Source organism: Ursus americanus, chromosome 21 (assembly GCF_024610735.1).
Source record: "Ursus americanus isolate L20-20 chromosome 21, mUrsAme1.1.p, whole genome shotgun sequence".
Taxonomy (NCBI): Eukaryota; Metazoa; Chordata; class Mammalia; order Carnivora; family Ursidae; genus Ursus; species Ursus americanus.
Window position 1 is genome coordinate 38859118 of NC_142147.1, and position 22022 is coordinate 38881139.

Here is a 22022-nt window from a genome sequence, read left to right on the forward strand (position 1 = left end):
AGATTGCTTACCTGGAAGTTGGAATCTATGCATTTTTAAAGTCAAACTTATTGAGGTTTAAGTTAAATACAGTACCATTTGCCCTTCTCAGTTGAGCAGTTTTGAGTTTTGACAAAGGTATGCAATCATGTAACCACCACTGCAAGCAGGACTACGTTTTCTCTCTCTCTCTCTCTCTCTCTCTCTCTCACACACACACACACACACACACACGTTTCCTAGTCAATCCTTTCCTTCTGCCCCAAGCTCTGGCAACCACTGACCTCATTTCTGTCCCTATAGTTTTGCCTTTTCCAGAATGTCCCATAAATGGAATCCATACATTTTTGAGAAAACAATGCTGTGAAACTTTTAAAAAACCCTTTTTTAAATGTTATTTTATTTTGAAGAATTTGAGAGAGAGAGCAAGAGAGCATGAGAGGAGAGAGGGTCAGAGGGAGAAGCAGGCTCCCCGCGAAGCAGGGAGCCCAACGATGTGGGACTCGATCTTATAAGTCCGGGATCATGACTCGAGCCGAAGGCAGTCACTCAACCAACTGAGCCACCCAGGCGCCTGCCCCTAAAACCCTTCTTAAAAATCATTTTGAGGCATAATTTTTATGTGGTGATTTGTGGCGCACGGGATGTTACTGGTCAATCACAGGTGGATTTTGTTGGCTTCTAGGAAGGCTGAACAGGGCAACTGCTACCATTGAGCGTCCAAGCTGAAGTTCTCTCTCTCTCTAGCTAGCCCCGTAGATCACGTTCTCTTCCTTTCTTTCCATTTTAACTGAAAAGCCTGATAAATAATGGACAACAAATGAATTTGGGCTTGCTGAACTTGAGACTGAACTAAAAGACTGCATGGAGCTAAGGTGAGAAGCAGCAGGACACATGGGGAAAGTTGTTTTTAATTTTCAAGGCTTCACATGCGCTAATAAACCAAATAAGGACTTTTTAAATTGTAAATAAAGCTGGGCAGGACCGGTAGAACACAGGAATGAAGAGTCAACTGTCCTTCACTATGAAGTAAGCAACTGTGTCAAACAGAGTGACTCACTCTCTCATGACCAAGTGGCACATGTAACCAACCGCTAGTGGGGGATTGCTGTGCACACTTACTGTTAGGCCTGGAACCGCTGGCACAGTGCGCCTGGCAGGACGGGTCTGGGCAGAGAATTCTGAGAATATGCCAATACGTTTCTGACAGTTGCTGGTTGTGACCTTAAGTAAATCCCTCTGAACTCTTGCCCATTTTTCTACACAATTGGAGGCTTGTTCCTTTGTCTTTCCCCAGTTTATTATGTCTTAGACTTTCTTAGGCTGTTTTTTGTCATGATGAAGTTATAAATATGGAGAGGATGGCCAGTTGACCATTTTTCCCCCTTACTGCTTCTAAAGTTTGAGTCAAAGATAATAGAAGAATTTACCTGTTTTCTTCTAATGCTTGGATGCTTTCGTTTTTTTATCCACTGTTACGACAGCCTCCAAGATGACCCCCAAAGATCCCCTCACCTCCTGGTATTTTGGTGTGGTGCCCATCCACATTGAGAAGACCAGTGTAAAAACAGGATACTGTGGAAATGGCAGGTGACTGACTTCTCAGGCTAAGTCATAAGAGGCATCATGGCTTCTTCCTCCCTCTCTCATTGGTCACTCTCTCTGGGTAAAGTTAACTGCCCAGTCTCAAAGACACTCAGGTGGCTCCATGGAGAGGCCAGTGGGGTGAGGACCTGAGGCCTTCAGCCAACAGCCATACGAGTGGGCCATTGTGGAAATGGATCTTTCGGCCCCCAGCTGACAGGCTGACCACAATCTCATGGGAGATACTGAGTCAGAACCACCCGGCTAAGATGTTCTCGAACTCCTGAGCCACAGAAACTGTGAGGCATTTATCGTTGTAAGCCTCCAAGTTTCAGAGGAATTTGTTAATTGCAATAGATTAATATATCTGCAAATTAATTTTTCCTCTGAGCAGAGCACATTAGATTTGAATATGATATTTGTATCCCTTTTGCTACTACAGGGTCTATTCTTTGCTTCTGTTCTTGTTCTTAGCTACAGTTCAGATAACCGAGGTTACAGGATGTGATCTGTGGATGATACATAAACTGGTATCGCATAACCACAGAGCCTCCTAGGACCAACACAGCCGTGTACAATTCTCGAGACTGTTCTGCGTTGGTTAAGACCCAACCAAAGCATGCCACTTTGCTATGCACTCTAGAACCTGGGCATCTCACTCAGGAGTGACCAGCCTTTGGGAAAACTAGCTGATATCAAAATAAACATTTTCATCTATAAAACGATGGTGTTATTTTACAGTGAAGAGACTTAACCCTTCTGTGATTAGCTTCTCTTCTATAAAATGGCAATAACTATTTCCACCTTATGTGGTTTTGTGAGGATTATACAGCTAATACTTACAAAGTTTCTAGTGTCTCACACACAGCAAGTGCTTAATAATATCACTGTTATTACAACTTCTAGGATTGAATAACTATTACTTCAATCTCCCAAGCTAGGACTTAACTACTACCTGTCCCTTGCTCTGCATATTTAACCAATTACCACGTTACATCAAGTCTACCTCTTAGGGTGCCTGGGTGACTCTGTCCGTTAAGCATCTGCCTTCAGCTCAGGTTGTGCTCCCAGCGTCCTGGGATGGAGTCCCACATTGGGTCCCTGCTCAGCGGGGAGCCTGCTTCTCCCTCTCCCTCTCTGTTTCTCATGAATAAATAAATAAAATATAAAAAGTCTACCTCCTCAATACTCTGTAAATCATTCCTTCTCCCACCACACCCTCTCTCCATGGCCACTCTCCTGGTTTAGGCCTTCATTATTTCTTGCCTAGCACAGTCCATGGGTCTTCAGTCCAGCTCTCCAACTGAGTCACCATGCCGCTGTTAGGGTGACCTCTGAAGATATGAACTCGATCATGTCACCACCTTTCACAGCTTCCCATGGCTCACAGCACTGGAATCACCTGGGGAGTCAGGGAGTGTGAAAATACAGGCTCCAGGGTACCACTCCAGACTCTCCAATAGATTCTGAAATGCTTGTCTCAGAGCAGAGAGCCACATGCATCTGGGAAGCAGTTCAGGGAGTGGTCCCCCAACTGTGGATCCAGCGGACTCAAGGTAGAGGACAGCTGGTAGACCCTCCCAAGAGGATATGTGTCCTCCCTTGGCCTCCATATGTGCTTCTCTCAGTATGTAGACCCGCTTTTTTGTTTCTGGGATGCAGTCAATACAGGGATTTGCACCTTTAGAAAATGATGCTAACAAAAACCAGCCCCCAAACCAGCAGTGTCATCTGTGGATCCTCCCCCCGGAAATAAGTGACATAAAAATAATAGCTCTTAAATGAGGCCCACCAAAAGAACAGTATATATGTCATCCAGAAACATAGCAAATGTCATAATAGCAATTGTGGCAGAAGCTGTTCGCCACTGATGAGGAGTTGTAAAAGAGAAGATTCCAATTTAAACAGGCTCTAAGAGATAGTAATGTTTCTCTTGGAGGTGGGAGTATTACAGCCACTAAGAAAGTGAAGTGGAGAGAAATTCCCATCTCTAGGCCTGGGTTAAGCATCTCCCATGAAAGTGGAAATCATCAAATGATGTAAGATGCTTAAGGTGGTCCCAGGTGCCCTGACAAGAAAAGGTGTCCAGAACACAAGACAGAGGGGCCCTGAGGGGCAGGGACGCAAAGAGGACCTTTCGCATTCAGGCTGTGCCGTGGGAAACTCATTATTTGGCATCCGGTTCATCCATCAGTTCCTCATTGGTGGGATCAAGTGGGCCGGCAAAGCTCAGAGACCTACCCTTTGGACCTCTTTCTCTGCCAAAGATATACACGTTGTTGTCGACCCATGATTCGGGGATTAAGTCTTAGTTCTTCGGCTTTGGTGGGGTAGGTGTCACCGAGCCTGGTGAAATAAGTGCATCGCATTTTTACCATGGCAGGCCATGTACACCCCTGAGCATTCCTGCTCTCCGTCCGAGTGTCCTGGGTGGGGACGATGAGGCCCTCCTCTCAGGCGCCTGCGAACGACAATCCCTCGCCAGAGACAGTGACAGCCTTAGTCCTATGAACGACCCGACTGGGAACTAGGGCACTAGAGGCGTTGCTGGTCCGCCTCGGCGCCACGCCCCTCCCACAAGCAGGCGCGGGTGCAGGCCGAACAGCCCGAATTCACCCGGCCCCAGTGCGCGCGCCACGCCTCAAGCTCGTCCTATGAGACACTGGCTTGGGTCCCCCAGTCCAGGACAACCGCTGGGGCGGTAGGATCGGTGCGCAGGAGCTCCTGCAGCGCCGCAACCCAGGGACCGGAAGTCTCCTGCCGCCAACCGCCCGCCATGAACGGCTCCCTGCGGCCGCACGCCAGCAGCTGGCGGCGGGCAGCCACCGTCGTGCTGGCGGCCGGCTGGGCGCGCCCAAGCCCCGCCGTCCCGTCGCTGCCCCCCGAGGGCTTCCGGCTGCTGCTGCTGCAGCGCTCCGGGAGCCAAGGCTTCATGCCCGGGGCGCACGTCTTCCCGGGGGGCGTGCAGGACACCGCCGACCGCTCAGCGGACTGGCTGCGCCTCTTCGCGCCGCACCACCGGCCGCCACGCTTCGGCCTGGGCCCCGCACGGTCGCGGCCAGCCTCCTTCCCAGGGTTGCCCGCCGCCGCCGCCGACGGGGACGCCGCGGCGCTGCCGGATGACGTCGCCTCCCGCATCTGCGCCATCCGCGAGACCTTCGAGGAGGCGGGCGTGCTGCTGCTGCGGCCGCGAGCCGCCCTGCCAGCGGCGCCCGAGCTGGCCCGGGCCCTCGCGCTGCCACCGGGCCTGGACGCCTGGCGCGACCGCGTCCGCCGCGACCCGCGCCACTTCCTGAGCCTGTGTGCGCACCTCGACTGCACGCCCGACATCTGGGCGCTGCACGACTGGGCCGGCTGGCTCACGCCGTTCTCGAGCCCCGGCGGTCGCCGCTTCGACACGGCCTTCTTCTTGTGTTGCCTGAGCGAACCGCCGCCTGTCTACCCAGACTTGACCGAGGTGGTGAGCTGCCAGGTAGGGCGTGCTGGGCCGGAGTGGGGACCCACCCGAACTTGAGAATGAGGACCCGGCCAGCAGCCAAGGCCATCTGGAACCTCCCGATAAGCCCAGCATAGAGAGGCTGATTGCAGGTGTCCTTCCATCTATGATGGGGCCACAGCTGGTGGACCTCATCTACCTAACATCGTGGCTTAGCCTGGCCTACCTTAAACGTGCTCAGAACACTTACATTAACCTTCTGGGGGACAAAGGCACCTAACACGAAATCTATTTTATAACGAAGGATTGACTATCTCATGTAATTTATTGCATACTAGAAGTGAGCAACAGAATGGTTGTATGGTTCAGAATGGGTGTAAGCATATCCTTTGTTTACCCTCAGGATCTCACGCCTGATGGCGAGCTTGCACATTGCTCCTGCCCAGTGTTACCAGTAGTGAGTGAGTAGCCAGCTGGGGGGAAACATCATAATTCAAAAGCAACGTTTCTCCTGAATGCATATGGCTTTTGCAGCATATGGCTTTTGCGAAATTGTAAATTGAACCAAAGTCCAGTCGGTGTAGCTTCCTCAGAGCCTTAGAGCCAGTAAGTGACAGAGTGGGCATGGCATCCAGGAAGTCTGGCCCTCAGCCCTGCAGGCCAAAGGCAGGACTTTGGTGAAGTGCTCTCTGCTTTCCCCAGCTTCATAATCCCAAGGCCTTACTCTGCCTCTCCTGTGGTTCCCCCAGGAGGGTCCCGAGGGAGATCCCAGGATTTGTACAGTGCTGCTCAGGGGCCAGGCTCCTTCCTGAGCGCTTTACCTGCATTAACTCATTTCATGCCCACAGCAGTTTAATTATGTCCTCAGAGAACATACTTTATGTGGTTTCAGTCTTAAATTTATTGAGTTTTGTTTTATGGCCACAAATAGGAGTCTGTCTTGGTGAATGTTCCTTTTGCACCTAAAAAGAATAATGCTGTGTTTGATGGAGTGTTTGTAAAAAAGTCAATTAGGTTAAATTTGTCGGTAGTGTCTTTCATTTCTTCTGTGCTATTTCCTTGTTCTATCAGATATTGACAGGAATGCTGAAAAAAAAAATTTTTTTAAGATTTTTTTAACTAATCTCTACACCCAACATGGGGCTCCTATTCACAACCCCGAGATCAAGAGTCGCATGCTCCACAGCCTGAGCCAGCCAGGTGTTCCAGGAATGGTGAAATTTTTAATGAGTAATTATGGATTTGTCTTTTTCTCTTTTAGTTCTATCAGGTTTTGCTTCATGTATCTTGTAAGGTGCTGCATAGACATTTAGGACTGTTAAAGTTTGATGGATTGATCCTTTGATTATTATGAAATGTCCTTCTTTATCCCTGGCAATATTCCTTGTGCTGAGATCTGAAATTTCCTGTCTGATGCTAATATAGCCACTCTGCCTTCCATTCAATGAGCAAAATAGCATAGTATCTTTTCCCAGCCTTTAATTTTAACCTGTGTCTTCATTTTGTTTTATTTTTTAGAAGATTTATTTATTCAATTTAGAGAGAAGGAGAGAGAGCATGAACAGGAGGGGTAGAGGGAGTGGGAGAGAGAATCCCAAGCAGACACCGGCTCATGACCATGAGATCATGACCTGAGCGGACGCCAAGAAAGAGATGCTTAACCTACTGTACCACCCAGGCACCCCTGTGTTTTTATATTTAAAGTATGTTTCTTGTAGGCAGCCTGTGGTCTTGCCTTTTTTTTTTTTTTTTTTAATCAGTATGACAATTTCTACCTTTTAGTTGGGGTGTTTAGATCATTTATATATGTTAATATATTTAAGTATTTATATTTAATTTAAATCTACCGTCTTTTAGTTTTTTATTTGTCCCATCTATTCTTTGCACTGTTTTTCTTTTCCTGACTCTTTTTGGATTATTTAAGTATTTTTTAAGAACTCTGTTTTATCTCCATTATTGACTTCTTAATTATACCTCTTTGTGGTTATGCTAGGGTTTGCAATATATAGGTTGCATTTCATGTATCACGTTAGAACCTTCCAACAGTATACTTACAATTCTCCCCCTATGTCCATTAGCTATTGTCATACATTTGACTTTTATTGTTATTATGAACTCTACAATACACTGATTATTTTGCCTTAAACAGTCAATCTTTGAAAGACTGTGAAAATGAGCAAAAAATGTCTTTTATGTGAACCTGCGTATTTACCATCATTAGCACTCTTCATTCCTTTGTGTAGATTAAAATCTACAACTGGTTTCTTTTGGCCTAAAGAACTTCCTCTAATAGGTCTTGTATTTCAGATCTTCTGACAAGGAATCTTGTAAATTTTGTTTATCTGGAAAATACTTTATTTTGCCTTCAATTTTTTTGAAAAGTATTTTGGCTGGGTATAGAATTACAGGTTAACAGATTTTTTTTCTGTCAGTACTTAAAGGTGTTGCTTTGGTATATTCTGGTTTGTGTAATTTATGATGAGAAGTATGCTTTTAACTCTTTGTTCCTCTGTACGTAGTGTGTTTTTGTTTGTTTTTTTTGGCATGTGTGGCTACTCTAAATATTTCCTCTTAATCATTGGTGTTCATCAATTTGACTATGTGCATGGTTTTTTATTTTATTTATTTTATTTATTTATTTATGTCTTCAGATTTTTTTCACTTTTACCTATTTTCTGGGACTCCAATTATACATTTATGTTGGACTACTTGATAATGTCATTGATACCTTGTTCATTTTTTTTTCCAAATATTTTCTCTGTGCTTTATTTTGTTTTTTTTTTTTTTTTAAAGATTTTTATTTATTTATTTGACAGAGATAGAGACAGCCAGCGAGAGAGGGAACACAAGCAGGGGGAGTGGGAGAGGAAGAAGCAGGCTCATAGCGGAGGAGCCTGATGTGGGGCTCGATCCCGGAACGCCGGGATCACGCCCTGAGCCGAAGGCAGACGCTTAACCGCTGTGCCACCCAGGCACCCCTCTGTGCTTTATTTTGAATAGATTCTTTGCTATATTTTCAAGTTCTCTCTCTCTCTCTCATACCTAGCATCTAGCCTGCTGTAAATACTACCCTGTGTATTTTTCATTTCAGACACTTTTATTTAACCAACCTCTTGGGGGCAGAGGGTCAACCCAGATTTTGTTACCAAATCTTTTCATGTCGTCTCAGAGGAATCTAGCAAGGCACATTAATGAATTAATTTTACAGCTTCAATTAGATTTGGGTACCAACCTAACAATTTCAAATCTTTGATTACCTCTGGAATAAACCTTAAGAACCCCAACCTTTGTCTTCCACAGTGGTCATCGCCATCAGAGGCAACTGAGAGTTTCATATCAAAGGAAATTTGGTTGGCACCTCCACAGTTCTATGAAATAAGAAGATTGGGAAACTTTTCCTCTCTCTCTGACTTGCACAAATTTTGTTTGGACGGTGCATCAGAAGGAATGGAAAGAATGCTGCCGATCACATTTGTAACTGCTGATGCAATGCTCCAGCTTTTACCAGGTAAGTCAGTGAAGCATCATGCTTTTTTACATTTAGTATTCACATTTAGTGCACGGGGCTGTATGGCAGTATTGCCCAACAGAGAGACATGAATTCCCATCTGTTTTATACAGTACAGTTTATTAAGTAAGGTCTAATTCTATAAAATATCCATAGTATTTATTATAACCAAAAGTTCTGAATAATTCACTGTGTACACACACATACGTTTATTTAAATGTTTCCTAGACATTGACGAAGTTCTTTCTTGTATATTATCTCACTGTTTTACATTTTAATTTTGGATGATAAGAACAAACTATGAAGTTGAGAACTTCCATTTTCAAGTACACTCTATTAAGAACTGTAATTATGAGCAGTTTTCAATTTATTTGATTGAGGGAGTTTGTTGGTGGTTGATTGTTGGGCAAGTGCCAGGCAGGGGTTTTATGGCAGTTTAGAGCAGGGCTTTGTGACCTGTCTCCTGGCTACTTGGCTCAGTGCTCAGAAGAGCAATGATATTTGTTCCTCATCCTACAGTGGGATAGTTCAGCAGTTTTGACGTATAAAGATAATTTCTGTAATTTAACCTTAAAATTATTAGAACAGCCCACATTGAAACCCCAAAATATATGGACTTAAAGGCCATTTTTTCGTGATGAAAAAATACCAGTCATAAATATTTATGTGCTCAAGGAAAATTCTTGGCTGAGGAATGGGGAGGTGGGGGATGTGGGTATTAAAAACACAAGAAAGAAATTTAGGTAAGCTCATAAAATTAGAGTTACTTAACACCTATCTCACTTCCAAACATGGCATAGATGAAAATAAGTACCAATGTGTATGTCACTAACATATTGGAATGTTTTATAAAATAACACTGTGGAATCAAAATATTATTTTTCAGGAGATGAGCTATACTTAGAAGATTCCGAATTTTTAGAAACTGTTATGTCCTCTGGAAAAAAGACTGAAGAAATCATGAAGGAAGGCAAGACCTTTCACCGACTGGTGTTACACAGCCGCCATGTGTATAATCTCCACGTGACTATCCAGTCAAAGTACAAACATGTTTATCCTAAGACCTATGTGATAAGTAAGAGCCATTTGTAGAGTCCTGCTTGTTTGTACTTGCTCAGTTGACTGCTTGAAGTTGTCCTATGGCATACTGGAGGTTGACTAGACTTGCTTGGAGCATTAGGACCTGCCTGGAAGTTACAGTAGTCTCTCACATTCAAGTGCATTATAGCACTTCCTTGCTTATTTCAGTCTTCAAGCCTTACAGTATCGCACAAGTGTCAAAGTGCTAGTGATCTTATTCCCAGACTGAGCGAAAAACCTTTCACAGGGGTTTCCACTTCTGTATTATTTTATAATCAGAAGTTTAAATAAGGTGTTCTCCTGCCATTGTCCGGTATATTAGCACTTTCCTTGATGTGCTTTGGAGATGGACCCGTGACTCCCTTAGACTTGCTGCTGGAATTAGTTGAAGGGTGTCTGACTACACAGGGAACAGTAGACTGAGACAACCTTCAGGCGACAGGGTCATTATTTTCTTGTTACGTCTTTAGCTTGATGATTAACCTTCAGTTCTGTTTAATACCAAATGGCCTTAGTTATTAGGTTTACCAAATGGGAAACCTATTTTAAAGAAATATGAAGCCATAACAAAAACCGTCATTATTTTTACTCTGGAGCAGAAGGTAATGAATGCAAAGAGATTAGAGAGATGTAGAACTAGTCATCATTCAGTGGTGTTTTATTAATGATGCTTATTTTCAATATTTTTAATATGGGTAATTTTTTCATGTTCTCCTAAGAGGAATACTATTTAGATTAAAGATGGGCAATGGCTGAGACATCAATTCTGTTTCAGATCCTTGACTATATTATGCATGATACACTGGATTTTATTTTTCATGAGATGTCTTAGTTTTTCTACCTGTGAAATAGAGGTATTAATGAATAAGGTATATGTGTATTACTTCGTCTTGGCTAGAGGAATACATCCAGATGAATGGTTCCCCACCCAGGGCACTTTTGCCCCTCAGGAGACATTTGGCAGTGTCTGGAAACATTTTTTTTTTTTTAAGATTTTATTTATTTATTCGACAGAGATAGAGACAGCCAGCGAGAGAGGGAACACAAGCAGGGGGAGTGGGAGAGGAAGAAGCAGGCTCATAGCGGAGGAGCCTGATGTGGGGCTCGATCCCATAACGCCGGGATCACGCCCTGAGCCAAAGGCAGACGCTTAACCGCTGTGCCACCCAGGCGCCCCTGGAAACATTTTTGGTTGTAAGAGTGAGATGCTTCTACCATCTAGTGGGGAGAGGCCAGAAATGTGGTTAAATATCCTACAATAAATAGAACAGCTACGCACAATTATCTGGTCAAGGTTGAGAAACTCTGATCTAAAGTAAACATGTTTTCTTCAGTGAATGGTTCCAATATATACGTTTTGAGAACCATATACTATTAGCATTCCCCCTGGCTTCTGGACCTACAGAAGCTCTCCTTACTGATTTTTGGCTTTGGGCATAATACTCTTTCATTCTCATAGAAAACAGAATGTTATAGCTGGAAAAGAACTCGCTGAACACCATTCTGTTGCCAGTTAGACAGCTGAGATTCACACAGCTGGTTAGTGCCATAGCTAAGAGTAGAACCTGATGGTTTGTCAGGGAAGCGACACCAGTTACGACCACCGGAAGCAGAAAGGGTAGCAGTTCGGCCCACAGCATCTTGGTATCATCGTCACCGAAGAAGCCACGACAGAGCCAGGCACTGGATGGAATAACACTGTATTCACATGGACAAGAGGCAGAGCAGAATCTGCTCCAGTAATACACGTCAGGCCCCCACAGCCAGCAGGTGTTCCGCCTGCAGCCGACACAGAGTACGTGGCCTGCAGACACCCCTCTTGTGCTACAGAAGGATCCCATCTCCTCCTGCAGTGGACAGATACAGTCGTGGGGTTGGCCAGGGGTCCTAGGAGGCACATGCTTACACGGAGCAAAGGAGGACAACACTGAGTGTGAAACAGGGAAAGGCTATTCCCACACAAGGCGATGAGGCCGGCACAGGCTGTGAGGACTCTTTTTGTCGGTAGGGGAGTGTTCCAGGCTCACTTAGGTGGCTGGGAGCAAGTCAGAAAACTGCACAGCATCGCCTTTCCCACCCCTCCTAGCCCTGCACCCTTTTTGCTGGAGTTACATGATTCAGTGGGTGATTTTAGGAGATGTGACAAAGTAATGTGACATAGTTTTCTTCATAACGATGTATTTTGGTCTTTTTCATCTGAATGAAACTTTGTCTCCTTCTTCCAAGAATTTCTTTTGGAAGACTATCACATGACTTCCTACCTGTCGTGATACCCTAAGGCCCCAACACAAAATAGCGTGAGCCAAAAAAGAGCGTTGTTTTAGAGCCCAGCTTGCAAGAGTTTGTGGCGTTTACCATATGCTCTTTCTTATCCCATGTATTCAAGCCACCTGGGCTTCAGATGCAGAAGCAGGAAGCCAATCACGTGTCCCTCCTCCTCCTTCTTAGACCCCTTCCCGCCCATGCTGGCATCCCTACTCCATGCCATCTCATCCAGCACGCAGCCAGGAAAACTTATTTTCTATGATACTATACAGTCTCTTGAAACCGAAGTTACAAACTCAGGAATAAATACAAAGTCGGTATTCATTTCCATTACCTACCTTCTTTTGCCGATTCCTTTGAATGATTTCTATGAGAATCCAAAACTGCACAGGCATCAGCATTTCAAGTTAACGTGTCTCGTCCTCAGTTCTGTTAATAAAAATAAGAGTGTCCTATACTGTGGGAGACACAAAGGGCTCAGGTATAAGGGGACTTCTCTTCCAAGGGATTTTGGGGTGGGGGAGCCCTCACATTTGGGCATATGTAGTTATTTACGGTCTCTTCTCAAACCTCTATTTTGCTTTTAACTTCTCTGCAACTTTGGGCAGTTTTCCACTCCTTCCTCCTCTTCAGCCACTCATCCTCTGCCTTCTCTTTAACTTCTCCTCTAATTGACCTTTACCTCTTGGAGCCCCTCAGTACCTGTTCTCAGACCCTCTTCTGTCCTTGGGTAAGGTAAGCAACTTCCAGGTGACATCCTTTAAAAAGAAACCTGCTTGCCCTCCACTTTCTTTTTCTCCTCAATGGCTGAACATTGTGACAACTGGAGCAGCTCCCTGGGACCCAGAGACAGAAGCCAGGTGTTAGGATATAGCTGCCTGCCAGACTTGGGCGGCTCACCTCTTGCTTGTTACGTGAAAGAAAATAGAAGTCACTGTATTTCGGGGTCTATTTGTTGAAAACAGTTGAACTTGTTTCCTAACCTGTAATTTTCCCTTTTAAGCAGGTTCCCTCAGCACAATCTTCCTATATCAGAAATCTACCAGTTATTTAAGCTAAAAATATTAGTCATTCTTGATTCCTCCTTTTCCTTTATATCCAGGTGACTAGCAAGTCCTGTTGATTCTGTTGCCCACAGTTATCTGGATTTTCCCATCCTCTGTCCTCTGCACTGCCATCACCTCAGTTGAGCCACAGTTATATCTTACCTAGCCAACTCTAACAGCCCTGTAACAAATGTAAGAGCTAGTCTCTCCATCTTCATTCTTAACCTCATGACGCATTCTCTCCTATTGAACTGGAAAAATGCTCTCGACATCAAAATGTAAGCCATGTCCTGGCACTGCCTTCATTAAAACCCTTCAGTGGCTTTTCTTCACACTTAAAAACAGAATTTACTGTGGCCTGCAAGTCCCCACCTTTCTCTCTGATTTCATACACCCTTCTCCTACACTCCCATCAGAAGGGTCTTCTTTCTCTTCCTCGATTATTCAAAGTTCTTTCCACCTCAGGATCTTTTCACATACTGTTGCCTTGAAACCAACCCGGGTCTCTGGACTGTTTTTGTTCTTGAGTGTCTCTGTTACTACTGCCTCAGGAAAACAGACGAGGATGAGTAACCGACATGTGGATCGTTGGCATGTATAAAAGAAGATTCCAGGACAAAAGGAAGAAAACCATTATTTAGAGAAGAGAATAAAATTTCTTTGAGCTGAAGAAAAATGTTGATCTTCAGATAAAAAGGTCCTGTTGCTGTCAAAGGAAAATTAACAAAAATTGTCCAATATCTGTATGATATTTTGAATTTCAAAGATAAAGAATGCACAGATTTTCAGGAAGAAAAAGAGAAGATTGCTCACAAAGGTAGAAAATCAGGCTTCTGAATGTGTGTCACAGAGTAACAGAATATACTGAGCAGAGGGAAAGGATGTGTGTAGAGAATAATTATATCGTATGAAAGTCATGAATACAATTTTCATTCACATATGGGCTCTAAAAATCCCACCTGTTCTGAAAAAATTCACTTGATAGGAATATTATGGATAACTGAGAGATTAATCAAAACAAAAACTTTTAAAGTAGAAGTATGTGGTAGAAGTCCTAATGGGGAGTGTGGAAATCAATTAAATATAGGAAGTAAATGTGAAGAATATGTCTATAGAGTACTGTAAATGTTTTAAAAAATTCATATTTTATAAATTCAAAATGGATGAAAGACTTAAATGTGAGACAGGGAACCATCAAAATCCTAGAGGAGAACATAGGCAGCAACCCCTTTGACCTCGGCCATAGCAACTTGCTAGACACATCTCCGAAGACAAGGGAAACAAAACAAAAATGAACTGTTGGGACTTCATCAAGATAAAAGTTTTCTACACAGTAAAGAAAACAAACAATAAAACTAAAAGGCAGCCTATGGAATGGGAGAAGATAATTTGCAAATGACCTATCTGATAAAGAATTAGTATCCAAAATCCATAAAGAACTTATCAAACTCAACACCCAAAAAACAAATAACCCAGTTAAGAAATGGGCAGAAGACATGAATAGACATTTTCCCAAAGAAGACATCCACATGGCTGACAGACACATGAAAAGATGCTCAATATCACTCATCATCAGGGAAATGCAAATCCAAACTACAATGAGTTACCACCTTACACCAGTCAAAATGGCTAAAATTAACAACACAGGAAACTCAATATATTTGGTATAGAAGGAATGTACCTCAACATGACAAATGCCATAGATGACGAGCTCACAGCCAACTTCATAGTGGTGAAAGGTTGAAATATTTTTCTCTAAGATCAGGAACAAAACAAGGGTGACAACTCTCACCACTCCTATTCAACATAGTACTAGAAGTCCTAGCATCATATTCAGTGGTGAAAGGTTGAAATATTTTTCTCTAAGATCAGAAACAAGACAAGGGTGCCCACTCTCACCATTCCTATTCGACACAGTACTAGAAATTCTAGCTGGAGCAATCATGCAAGAAAGAGAAGTAAAAGACATTAGAGTTGGAAAGGACAAAGTAAAATTGTCTCTATTTGCAGGTGACATGATTTTATATACATAGAAAAATATATGTAAAAAATCCTAAATATTCCACCGAGAAACTTAGATCTAATCAATAAATTCAGTAAAGTTGTAGGATACAAAATCAACATACAAAAATCAGTAGCATTTCTGTACACTAAAATGAATTCTCTAAAAAAGAACTAAAACAATCTCATTTGCAATAGCATCAAAAATAATGAAATACTTAGGAATGATGAAAGATCATTGCACTAAAGAGCTCTGCACTAAAACTATTAAGACATTGTTGAAGAAAACTGAAGAAGACACAAATGGAAAAGACAGCATGGATTGGAAGAAATAATATTGTTAAAATGTCCGGACAACCCCATATCATGTATAGATTCAGTCAATCCCTACGAAAATTTCAATGACTTTTTTTTTTGGCAGAAATAGAAAAAACCATCTTAAAATTCATGCAGAACCATAAAAGACCCCAAATAGGAAAAGCAGTCCTGAGAAAGAAAAACAAAGCTGGAGGCATTACACTTCCTGACTTCAAACTATACTGCAAAGCTATCACAATTGTATGGTACCGGCATGTAAGTAGACACACAGACCAATGGAATAGAATCAAGAGCTCAGAAATAAACCTATGCATATACAGTCAACCAGTATTTGACAAGATAGCCAAGAATACTCAATGGAGAAAACCTAGTTTCTTCAATAAATGATGTCAGGAATATCAGGTACTCACATGCAAAAGAATGAAACCAGACCCCTAGAAATGGATTAAAAACTTAATTAAATGTGAGACCTGAAACCATAAAACTCCTAAAAGAAAACAGAGAAAAGGCAAAAGACACGGGTCTTCACAATAATTTTTTTGGAAATGACACTTGAAACACAACTGACAAAAAACAAGTGGGACTACATTGTTTCAATCAGAATGAAAAGGCAAACCACATATCTGATAATGTTAATATCCAAAATACATAAGAAACTCATACAACTCAGCCAGGAAAATCCAATTAAAACACGGACAAAGGATCTGAATAGACATTTTTCCAAAGAAGATATTCAGATGGCCAGCAGGTACATGAAAAAATGTTCAGTATCAGTAATTAATAGGAAAGTGCAAATCAAAACCACAATGAGATATCACCCCACACCTGTTGGAATGGTTATCATCAGAAAAACAAGAGATAGCAGGAGTTGATGAAGTGGTGGAGAAAAGGGAATCCCTGTGCACGGTTGGTGGGAATGTAAACTGGTATAGAGCCGCTAAGGAAAACAGTATGGGGATTCCTGAAAAATTAAAAGTAGAACCACATGATGCAGCAATCCCACTCCTGGGAATATATCCAAAGGAAATGAAATCACTATCTTGAAGAGATAGCTGCGCCCCTATGTTTATTACAGCATTATTTGTAATAGCTAAGACATGGAAACAACCTGTCCAAGATGGAAGAATGGTTAACGAAAAGGTGGAGCACTATTATATTCATATATAAATGTATATCTTCTAATATATATGATATATGTAATGTTAATTAATTTATTATATATAATGGAATACCATTCGGCCATAAAAAAGAAGGAAGTCCTGCCGTTTATGAAACATGGATGGACCTTGAGGGCAATATGCTAAATGAAGTAAATCAGACAGGAAGACAAATACTGTATGGTCTCACTTCTAGGCGGAATCTAAACAAAACAAAACAACACCAAGCCCATAGAAACAGAGATCAGATTTTTGGTTGCCAGAGGTGGGTGGTGTGTGGTGCAGGAATTAGCGAAGGTGATCAAAAGGTACAAACTTTCAGTTACAAGATGAATAAGTTCTAAGGCTGGAACGTACAATGTGATGGCTAATGGTTAACAATACTATATTGTGTATTTGAAAGTTGCTAAGAGTAAATCTTAAAAGTTCTCATCACAAGGAAAAAACTAACTCTGTGAGGTGACAAATGTTAACTAAACTTACTGTGGTGATTATTTCATAATATATACACATATCAAATCACTATGTTATACACTTTAGACTTATACAATGTTATACGTCAACTATATCTCAAACTGGGAAAAAACTAAACCTAACTGTAAGTCACTTAAAACAATTCTGCAGGAGGGCTAAAAGTAAAAAGAAAAAACAAGAAAAGCTTAGAGAGTATTAATCAGATGAAGTATCAATGTACAAAGCAGTAAATGGGACCAAGGTTAATTTTAGTTTGATAGTGTATAGTTCAAAATGGAGATAAGAGAACTTTCTTGCAGTGAATAACACAACATTGAGCTATTAAAAATACACAAGAAACAGGGATAATCTGACAGATATATAATATTAGTGGGAACCATGAATAAGGCATTCTCTGATAGATCGAGTCCATGAAAGACAACTGAGGTGTCTGGGGTAAACGCTGGACAAGCACCAGACTTCTATCTTTGGGTTATGATGCCATAACTGTAATGTCCACTCTCTCTTAATTGATGCAAAATGTCTAAAAAATAAAAGCAAAAGAAGTTCTTTTCTTAAAAATCAACTGACAAATGATTAAGCCAGCTTTTGGGCCAAGCTTCTTTTTCATTCCTTTTTGTGAAAACGATGAGAATATTTTATTTTATTTTTAAAAAAGATTTTATTTATTTGACAGAGAGAGACAGTGAGAGAGGGAACACAAGCAGGGGGAGTGGGAGAGGGAGAAGCAGGCTCCCAGCAGAGCAGGGAGCCCGATGCGGGGCTTGGTCCCAGAACCCTGGGGTCATGACTTGAGCCGAAGGCAGATGCTTAACGACTGAGCCACCCAGGCGCCCCCAGTGAGAATATTTTAAAACTAGGGAAGTGCACGTGTCTGTTAGCCATTTGTATGTCTTCATTGGAAAAGTGTCTGTTCATATCTTCTGCCCATTTTTTGATTTGTTTGTTTCTTGTGTGTTGAGTTTGAGAAGTTCTTTGTAGATCTTGGATACCAGTCCTTTATCTGTAGTGTCATTTGCAAATATCTTCTCCCATTCTGTGGGCTGCCTCTTAGTTTTTTTGACTGTTTCCTTGGCTGTGCAGAAGCTTTTTATCTTGATGAAGTCCCACAAGTTCATTTTTTCTTTTGTTTCTCTTGCCTTTGGAGATGTGTCATGAAAAAAGTTGCTGTGGCCGATGTCAAAGAGGTTGCAGCCTATGTTCTCCTCTAGGATTTTGATGGATTCCTGTCTCACATTGAGGTCTTTCATCCATTTGGAGTTTATCTTTGTGTATGGTGTGAGAGAGTGGTCAAGTTTCATTCTTTTGCATGGAGCTGTCCAATTTTCCCAGCACCATTTATTGTTCAAAATCATTAGCCATCAGGGAAATTCAAATCAAAACCACATTGAGATACTACCTTACGCCAGTTAGAATGGCAAAAATTGACAAGGCAAGAAACAACAATTGTTGGAGAGGATGTGGAGAAAGGGGATCCCTTTTATATTGTTGGTGGGAATGCAAGTTGGTACAGCCACTTTGGAAAACAGTGTGGAGGTCACTTAAAAAGTTAAAAATTGAGCTACCCTATGATCCAGCAATTGCACTACTGGGTATTTACCCCAAAGATACAGACGTAGTGAAGAGAAGAGCCATATGCACCCCAATGTTCATAGCAGCATTGTCCACAATAGCTAAATCATGGAAGGAGCCAAGATGCCCTTCAACAGATGACTGGATTAAGAAGTTGTGGTCCATATATACAATGGAATATTACTCAGCCATCAAAAAGAACGATTTCTCAACATTTGCGGCAACATGGATGGGACTGGAGGAGATAATGCTAAGCGAAATAAGTCAAGCAGAGAAAGACAATTATCATATGGTTTCACTCATTTATGGAACATAAGAAGTAGGAAGATCGGTAGGAGAAGAAAGGGAAGAAGGAAGGGGGGGTAAACAGAAGGGGGAATGAACCATGAGAGACTATGGACTCTGGGAAACAAACTGAGGGCTTCAGAGGGGAGGGGGTGGGGGATTGGGATAGGCCGGTGATGGGTAGTAAGGAGGGCACGTATTGCATGGTACACTGGGTGTTATACGCAAGTAGTGAATCACGGAACACTACATCAAAAACTAGGGATGTACTGTATGGGGACTAACATAATAAAAAAATATTATAAAAAAAAAACAACTAGGGAAGTGCAGACTGCCTTTTAGAATTGATGTCTCCAAGGTAAGTTGATTTGAACTACATTTGGGAGAGGAGGGATCTGCAGGGAAGGGAAGAGAGAACGGGCCCTTCCCGGACCCGTTTTTAAGAATTATGCCAGTTCCAGGGGCACCTGGGTGGCTCAGTCAGTTAAGTGCCTGCCTTCAGGTCATGATTTCAGGATCCTGGGATCGAGCCCCACGTCTGGCTCCCTGCTCAGCAGGGAGAAGCAGACTGTCTCTCTCTCAAATAAATAAATAAAATCTTTAAAAAAAAAAAAAAGAATTATGCCAGTTCTGGAAAACTTGTTTCAGTTCCATGAGCACAGTGAGGAGAGAATGCTCTGGCAGTCCCGCAGGATTGGAGGTCCTGCTATCTCAGACTTCCCCTCCTATTCCTAATGCTTTGTTTTTTCTCCCTTTCTCCCTTCCCTTGGGGGTTTGAAAGATGCTTTGGGGTGCAGAGCAAAACAATAAAAAAAAATTACTCTCTACTTAGGCCCTTTGCAGAACCAGAATATCATTTTCATGATGGGAGAGACTTTAATTTTCTTTTTTTTTTTTAAGACTTTATTTATTCGACAGAGATAGAGACAGCCAGCGAGAGAGGGAACACAAGCAGGGGGAGTAGGAGAGGAAGAAGCAGGCTCATAGCGGAGGAGCCTGATGTGGGGCTCGATCCCAGAACGCCGGGATCACGCCCTGAGCTGAAGGCAGACGCTTAACTGCTGTGCCATCCAGGTGCCCCGAGACTTTAATTTTCTAACACCTAACATCACTTCATGTGCCTGCACGAGCCAGTCTGCTCACGACAGCTTTTGATTGCTTGCTGTGCCATGAACTGGCCATATCTGTTACTGACCAGTATTAAACGTTCCTGCACCCCTGGAATAACCCCTACAGCCTACTTGGCTGTGGCTTAATTTCCTTTTTTTTTTTTTTTTGTCCTGGTTTTTACTTGGTAGCACTGTATTTGGGATTTCAGCACCTATGTTGGTAAGTGGAATTAGTCTATAGTTCTTTGTGTTATCTTTGTCCAGTTTTAATATCAGGACTTAACTGCCTTATGAAAATGCACTGGGAGTCTTTTCATCTTATTATGTTATGAAGTACTTTTTTTAAGATTTTATTTTTAAGCAATCTGTACACCCAATGTGGGGCTCGAACCCACAACCCCGATGATCAAGAGGCACATGCTTCACCAAGTGAGCCAGCCAGGCACCCCTGTGGAGTAATTTTTTTTATTGGGATATAATCAACATATTACATTACTTTCAGGTGTACAACACAATGATTTGATATTTGTATATATTTTGAAATGATCATAATAATTCTAGTTGCCCCCAAACATATTTACAAACAAATTGGTTTCTGGTGATGAGAACTTCTAAGATCGACTCTCTTATCAACTTTCAAATATGCAATACAGTATCATTAACCATAATCACCATGCTGTACATCACAGACCCATGACTGACTTATTGTGGGGTAATTTTCTAAAGCAAGGCTCCCCACTAGCTAGTGGGGGTGCGTGTTGGGGGGAGACAGGTACAGATGCTGATCCCCTTCAGCCTCAAGGGGACCAGGAAGTATGATGGAGAAATACTTACATTTTCTGTGAGCTGCATTGTGAAAAAGTTTGGGAAACATCATATTGTAGCGTGGGTTCCAGTCAAAAGAAAAAGAAATGTTGACCCCACACTAAGAACTAGGAGAAAGCTGTACCCTGCATTTTCTTTAGGGCTTGGGAACTGTTCCTGGAACCTCCTGTTAAAATAAGATCTGGTCCTTTCACACCTCCTTCTGACAGTTTGCAGCTTTCAGGTTTGTTGGCCCCACCAGGTGCCCCCAGTGGGGGTGAAGCCTGGTTAATCCAGTTCAACAACAGGTGAACTTCTGTACTGGGTAGCCCTGTTTTCCTCCTCACTGGAAGTCCACACACCTTTCCTCTCCAACTCTCCTGCCTGAGACTTTAAGCAGATGATGTTGCTTGACCCTGTGAAATCTAACAAACTTTTAAAACTGAACGCTTTTGTGAGCATTGTTTCCCAAAAACATAACCTCACAATTGCCATGCTCTTAAAAGTGGTGCAATTTTTTTGCCATCTAGTTGGTGCCCTTTACTAGCAAATTAATACCTTTTGACATAGTCTTAAATTTTTTGTTTTTTCACAATCAAGATACTGAAGAATTCACCTGCAAAACCACATAGGCCCGGTATATTTTTTCTGTGATTCTTTTGAGTTTTAAGGAATATTCCTTTTTCTTCTTGCTTGTTGGCTTTTCAAGCGTTGGAGAGAGATTCCTGAGATAGTAGTGAAAGCTGACCCTCCCTGAGTGCTTTTTGGGTGCCCTTTGTTTCACAGTGTGACCCCATCTAATTGTGAGTCTCATTTTTTAGGTGAGAAAAACTGAGGCGTCCAGGTGTTCAAAATTTAGAGAACTCTTCGGTGCCTCAACAACAGATACACGTGCGGGGAAGAGCCCGGCCCCGGAGGCTGCAGTTTGGTCACCAGAATGGCCAGTGACAGAGTCTGGGGGAACCCTGCCCGCTAAGGGCTAGGAAGGAGAAAATCTGGGACCCCAAGCAGGAGGCTGAGGTGGGTGGGGGGAGGGGATGTTGCCAGGAACCCCCACCCTCACATTAGTGACCGGCTGTGCCTCTTCCTCACCCTTAAGGCCCCCTGGTGGAGGTGGGCCCGGCGAGACTCCCTGCCAGACAACCCCGAACTGATTCGGCAAGGGTGAGACGCCGGGGGTGGGGGGCGAACCACGTGACGCCGGGCACCGCCCGCTGTGCGCCCCCTGCGCGCCTCCTCCCGGCGCCCCTGCCCCGCCCCTCCGCCCCGGGCTCTGCGCACAGGGAGGCCGGCAGTTGTCCCGGCCGTTGGCGCAGCGCGGGCTTTCTGGAAGCCTCGAGGCTTGCGCGGCCGGGGTCGGGCGCGGGGCCGCGGGGCCCGTGCCCCGAGCGCGCCCCCGGCGGC

General features: G+C 43.1%; 2 protein-coding genes across 2 annotated transcripts in view; both read left to right on the forward strand.

The window, feature by feature from the left end:
- The first annotated feature begins 4146 nt into the window (after positions 1-4146).
- Positions 4147-10351, forward strand: NUDT19 (nudix hydrolase 19). The gene is made up of 3 exons (XM_045796157.2): positions 4147-5035; positions 8300-8507; positions 9394-10351. Exons 1-3 carry the CDS (start codon positions 4340-4342, stop codon positions 9597-9599), a joined length of 1110 nt encoding a protein of 369 aa, XP_045652113.2. The 5' UTR covers positions 4147-4339; the 3' UTR covers positions 9600-10351.
- A 4234-nt stretch (positions 10352-14585) lies between these two features.
- TDRD12 (tudor domain containing 12) overlaps positions 14586-22022 on the forward strand; it is a 67063-nt gene continuing 59626 nt past the window's right edge. The window contains exons 1-2 of the mRNA XM_045796158.2: positions 14586-14637; positions 21718-21782. Coding sequence (XP_045652114.2) covers positions 14586-14637; positions 21718-21782 — 117 coding nt within the window. The remainder of the gene's footprint in view (positions 14638-21717; positions 21783-22022) is intronic.